General features: G+C 46.0%; 1 protein-coding gene across 3 annotated transcripts in view; it reads right to left on the minus strand.

Moving 5' to 3' along the window:
• Nucleotides 1–949, minus strand: part of UXS1 (UDP-glucuronate decarboxylase 1) — a 126509-nt gene extending 125560 nt beyond the window's left edge. For all 3 annotated transcript variants that reach the window (XM_053664570.1, XM_037166290.2, XM_037166289.2), the window contains exon 1: nt 764–949. In XM_053664570.1, the coding sequence (XP_053520545.1) occupies nt 764–857 (94 nt within the window). In that variant the 5' untranslated portion in view covers nt 858–949. The remainder of the gene's footprint in view (nt 1–763) is intronic.
• Between the last annotated feature and the right edge of the window lie 5051 nt (nt 950–6000).

Genomic DNA, 6000 nt, shown 5'->3' on the forward strand with positions numbered 1-6000 from the left:
GTGCGACCGTGAATGATGACAGTGACAAGAACTACAACACACGGAAGCGCCTATCCACTGGGCCAGTGCGGGCCAGGACAGCAGACGGCTCCGCCCCGAGAACCTCGAACGCCCGCACACCTGGCAGCGGCTGCTGCCCAGCAGAGGCAAGCAATACTCGCTCCCCGACAGTTACCATAAGTGCTGAGTAATTTTCCTGCGGAGCAAACAGCGGAGCGTGGTCTATGCCAATGGCAACAGTATTTTTATCCTACTTAACCAACACGGCACAGCGGCGCGCTAGTGGACGTTCCCAGACTGTCCCCACGCGGCACTCTCCAGAATTGCCCTCGGGAACCCTTACCGGCTCCCGGGGCGACGTGGACAACAGTTCCACACGTCGAAGGAGGTATTTGGGGCAGTGAGCTGGGGCCACGGGGCACGGGTTTGCCCAGGACAGCGGCAACTTCACCACGCTGGGCCCCGTGGTTACTGAGCTCCAAGACCAGGGCCCCTCCTCCGGGCTGCCCGGTCTCCGCGCCGGGCCTAACCGGTCGAGGGTCTGCGCTCAAGTTAGCCGGCTGCTTTGCCGTAAAAGTGGAGGTAGGGAGAATCCGAAGCCCACGGAAAATGGTGGGAACAGTAAGCACAGGTCCCGGCGGGAAAGGACACCCGACTGCAAGGCCGCTTCCGGGGCCGCAGACAGCTCGCCGACCCCCAGCCCCGCGGCCGTGACGCCCAGGAATGAATGAGGATCCCCGGCCGGCCACAGGCGGTCACTCACAGGCGACGTAGGCGAGCAATGCAATGCCCAGCAGCAGCTTCATCCTCCGGCGGTTGATGGCAGACACGAGGCGCAGCAGCGCCTTGCTCACCATCCCCGGGAGTGCGCCAGTCCAAGGCCCTGTAGTGCAGGGACCTCCTGCTGCACAATGCTCGGCGGCTACAGCAGCGGCGGCCGGGAGAGCCCCGCCCCCGGCCCTCTGCGAGGCTCCACCTCCGCGCACGGAGTTTCCTGCTGGTGGAGCCACTGCGCATGCGTAACCCCGCCCCACCACGCCTCCCCTTGCCCTTCCAGTGTCCCGCCCCTCCTCTTTCTCTCCCCCCAGGCTCTACAGCTGTGGCTGTCACCTCAGTTTTCGAAGAATGTAGCTGGGAGGGGTGGCTGGGCGGGAGCTGCGCGTGCGCCGTACTACAGAGTTTTCCCCAAATGAGCGACTGGCTCGGAATACTGAAAAGATGCGTCCTAGCCTGAGGGCGATACCACAGTTGCCAACCGAATCCAGCCCACCTGGTGGCACGCGTTAGGCAGTCAGATTTTGCGATGAAAAAGAAATACTTATTCTAAATTTGGCGCGTCTTTGAAATTTTTTGAAAGCCGCCCCTCAGAAAGTTGAATAGTTCTCTGGGCTGTTTTGTTGGCTTTTTCAGTTACAGAAGCCGCAGAGAAAAATGATTAATCCCTGCAACACTGATAAAATCAAACCCCTGTGCATTTTTTGTGCTATGATAGACTGAAATGTCTTTCAAAAATCGTTTATTAGTATTATAAGAAATTCTTTATTATTATTATATTATAGCCAGGAAGAGGAAACGATGAAATCACGCTCTCTCTGCCTGAAGAAAAAACATTGAACATGTCGTGTGTGTTTCATTCCAATTTGTTGAGTGTATAGATTTTAACATAGGTAAAGAGGTGAATTATGGTGGGATAGTGATTGCATATGAGGTACCTGGATTTATTTTTTCGATAAGCATTCATTGAATGCTTACTACAAGCACAGAGGTGTGTCAAGGGATAGCAAATATCAAAACCCAAACCCTGGAAACACCGGTCCCATAAGAGAGAGAAGAAGGTACCTACAAATCTGCATGCTTGTCAAGTCAAGAGAGACCTCAGAAGGTGTTGGGGAGCTGCAGATTAGACATACAGATCTTCAGCGACAAGAAATGAAAGCCACCAGCAATGTTGCTGACCTCTGAACACCAGGCCTGTGTGCTAAACTTAACAATCTAATGCCCTTCTTTAACTTTATTTAAAATATCAGATTGAAGCTGTATGCAGATTCCAAGAATATTAGGTTGTAAGTGGGAGTGAGTTGATAGTTATCTATCAATTTAAGAAGGCCAGAAATTGTGAAATACATGTGATTTCTGTACAAAACTCCTTAAAACCCAACATTCCTATTTGAGCATTTTCCCTGCCACCACACACTATTCCTAACTTCTACTGCCCCGCTGGATTAGGTATATGGAAATACCATCAGCAGCAGCTGCAGTTAGGAATGCTGCTGCTGTCATTATTACCACCCAGAAAACTGTTGGTGGCCCAAGATCCTGATTTCCAGTTCAACTGAAGCCAAAATTGGAAAGTAAGCAATAGTAAAAGTACACCCACTGGCTGTGAGAACACCTAAGGGAAAGGAGGTACCAAAGACAACCTCTGGGCTCATTCGGGAAACCTTAGGTTTAGGCAAGTCTATACTTGGTGCTTGTCTCCTCTTTTCTCTTCTTCCAATCAACCCACCTTATCTGCTCATCAGATTCTGGGCCCTCATCCACCTCACCCTGGCCTTGCTGCTTACTTTATTCTCTCCATAGATATGTGAACAAGAATATTTCAAGCAATTTCTTGTTACAAGGCACTCTTCTCAATACTTGGGGTAATTAAAAACTGAATTGTCATATGGCTCCTCTCCTAGATTGTGAAAAGCCTAAGAAAATGGTAGAAAACTTCTACCATGTGCCAGGAACTGTTATGTGGGGTGCTTTCACATGTTATCTTATTTAATTCTGTAACAGCCCTGTGATATAGAGTTACCACTGTATTTAACAAATGAGGAAATTGAAATTCTAAGAGTTTAGCCAGTGTCCACATTGCTGTGAGTGTTGAGCTACATTTTGAACCCATGCCTTATTCCTATATGAGGTTGCTTTTTGTGGGAGAGTAAAGGCCAGTACAGAAACAACTATGATTTATGGTAGAAAGTGGTGAGTGCTATGGGACAGGCTCAGATGAATAGCTAAGAAATTCACGACAAAGACATTGCTTACAGGGAGTGTGCCAGCTGGGTGAGCTGGTATAGGTTCACCCAAGCTGAATGTTAGCAACTCCAATGGGATTATTTATGTTACCCAACTCAAGGAGTTGGTAGTTTGGAGTATTCCATTCAAGAACGAGACATGGTTGTCATTAGGTAATTTTATTTAGTTGCATCAAGTAAAGGAGATGGATTCACATCCAAAGGTCTGTCTCCAAGGGAGGTTTAGCCATTGTTTATATTTAGTTAATTGTATATGGATTTCTTCTTTGCAGTTGGCTACCTTTGCCCTTGGGTTTCCTCAGGTTTGCCCTGTTTACAGCTGAATCTGCAAAGTACTGTGCTACGTTTTAACATTTAGCAAGAATAGCATTTAGTAAGAACTGCCCAGACCATGAAACCCTTGTCCCATCTAACAGTTATATAATGTAAATGAGCAATTGCTACAAATCAGGGGTTTTTGTTTGGTTTTTTACCAGCATCCCTGTTTCCAGGTCAAAACAGTAATAGGAAGGCCTTGCACAGCAGGAGCTACCTGATTTAAACTTCAAAGCACATGTAAGACTTTTCCTCATACACATTGGGTGGAGTATCCCTCAGGAAGTAGCAAAGGCAGGGCCCTGGAAAGGGAAAGGATCCCACAGGGCACAGTGGGGATCTTTGTTTGTCAGGAGAAGCAGGGAGTGAGAAGAGAAGGTATAAATAATGTTGAAAAGAAGATTCTGCAAAACCTTGAGGGTTAGTACAAACCAGTGAAACAGAACTACTCTGGGTTCTATTGCCCGCCACCAAAAAACTATGACTCCCAATGCCAGAGTCTTATGAAAAGTAAAGGAACTATTTATTCAGAAGTTATACAGATTTACAATGGTGGAATTCTGTCATTAAGTCCCACTGCCTTTAGAAACAAACAAAAAAACACCCATAATCACACAGCCCTTCCTCCCCTCGCCAAACCAGGCCAGTCAGAGCTGCTGTCTCTCAGGGGAAAAAATTTAAGTCTATAGCTGAGCTGGGCAGATTCCCAACTGTATTCTGGCTTCTCCCACTCATTCATGCTCAACTAGGCTCCTACTCTCAATCCAAAACCACATGGCCTCTCCTCACGGTGGGCCGGTGGGGGTCCTTCTGCACCCTTTCAAACCTCATGGCCAAGTACCCCTTCTCCACTCCCAAGCTTTATGGTTAAGAGAGCAGTGGCTACACTGCGCTTGGGTTTAAATCCCAACACAGATATTCCACTGTAACCCCATTTCCGACTCCTCCCACAAATATTACACCCACCAATAGTCGTCCTGGTAGGCTTGGTCCAGTACTGGGAACATCCTCCAAACTGCTCTAAGGGTACAGTAATGGAGGACTGCCTAGTGGCTGCAGGGTCAGTATGTCACACCCATCTCCCTAATAGCAAGCGCAGCTATTACCATTACTAAAACACTGGCCAAGTTCTTTCTATAAACAAAGTAACTCCCAATGGCCCTGAGTTAACAACCGACCTGTAAAAATTAACCTAAAATAAGGGGCATGGATCCCACAGAAGAAACAAAGCTGTTTTTAAAAGGAAATTTTAGAGTGAATTAGATGAGTATTTCAGAAATTCTTAAAATCAGGATTATTTCAGCCACTGTATAACACTCTGATTTTGCCAGTCAAAATGCCTCAATCTGATGAATATCTATTTGTACAGGACTTTAGGGCCATAAATGATGCTGTCCAGGACACTCATCCTACAGTACCCAACCCATAAACTTTATTGACCATGGTGCCTGGAGATAGCAAGACGGTTTTCAGTTCTAGACCAGAAGGATGCTTTTTTCTGCATCCCAATAGACAAACAGGCTTCACTGTTATTTGCCTTTGAATGGCAGGACCCAGAAACTAAAGCCATACTCCAATATTGTTCTATTGTGTTGCCACAAGGATCTAAGAATTTCCCAACCATATATGGGGAAATAGTAGCAAAATATTTAAAGGATGTTCAATTGAAATTGGAATTTGCTACAATATGTAGACAACTTACTAATAGTTAATAATACCTATGAAGACTGTTTGCTTTCTCAACACCACCACAGTCCTGAATCATTAGGCAAGAAGAGGATCTAAAGTACCACCTCACAAGACCCAGATCTGCAAACAGGTGGTAGCGTACCTGAGATTTCAGCTGAGACAGGGCACTAGGAGCTTGATGGCTGATCAAAAAACAAGCCATTGCTACAATAAAATTCCAGAGAACTAGGCAGTTTTGTGGATTCTTAGGGATTAAAGGGTGTTGTTGAATTTGGATTCCAAACCTTGGCCTTACGGCAAAATCACTGTATAGTTCTTTGAAAGGACTATACTCTGAACCCCTTGTATGAATAAAACTGTCAGGTGGTGGCATTTGACAACTTGAGAGCAAAACTGTTTTTGGATCCCACACTAGGATTGCCCAATTTACAGAATCTTTTCAAATTATACATTCATGAAAGGCAAGGTATTGGACTTAGGATACTAACTGAGACCCTGGGAAATATCCCTCAACCTATAGCCTATCTCTCAAAGAAACTAGATTACACAACAAAAGGGTGGCCACCATGCCTTCCAGCAATAGCAGCTACCTAGGTCATCCTACAGGAAGCAAGAAATTCACTCTGGGGCAGCCTACTATGGTGTTTGTACCGCACCAGGTCTTAACCCTATTATAACAGAAATGAGAGTATTGGCTGATGGCAAGGCACATGAGAAAATATTAGGCCATTTTATTAGACAACCTAAATGTTATCTTACAAACCACCACTATCTTAAACCCAGCCCCCCTACTGCTGGACTCAGATGGAAGCTCAGACCTCCAACACAATTGCTTACAAATCACTAACAAAATTTATTCCAGCAGACTAGATCTTCCGGACCAGCTGCTGACAGAAAATGAATGGGATTTGTATACAGATGGGAGCAGGTTTATGAAGAATGATCAATGAGCTGGGTACATGGTAGTCACCAT

This window comes from Artibeus jamaicensis, unplaced genomic scaffold, assembly GCF_021234435.1.
Source record: "Artibeus jamaicensis isolate MK-2021 breed Jamaican fruit bat unplaced genomic scaffold, CSHL_Jam_final contig_384, whole genome shotgun sequence".
Classification (NCBI taxonomy): domain Eukaryota; kingdom Metazoa; phylum Chordata; class Mammalia; order Chiroptera; family Phyllostomidae; genus Artibeus; species Artibeus jamaicensis.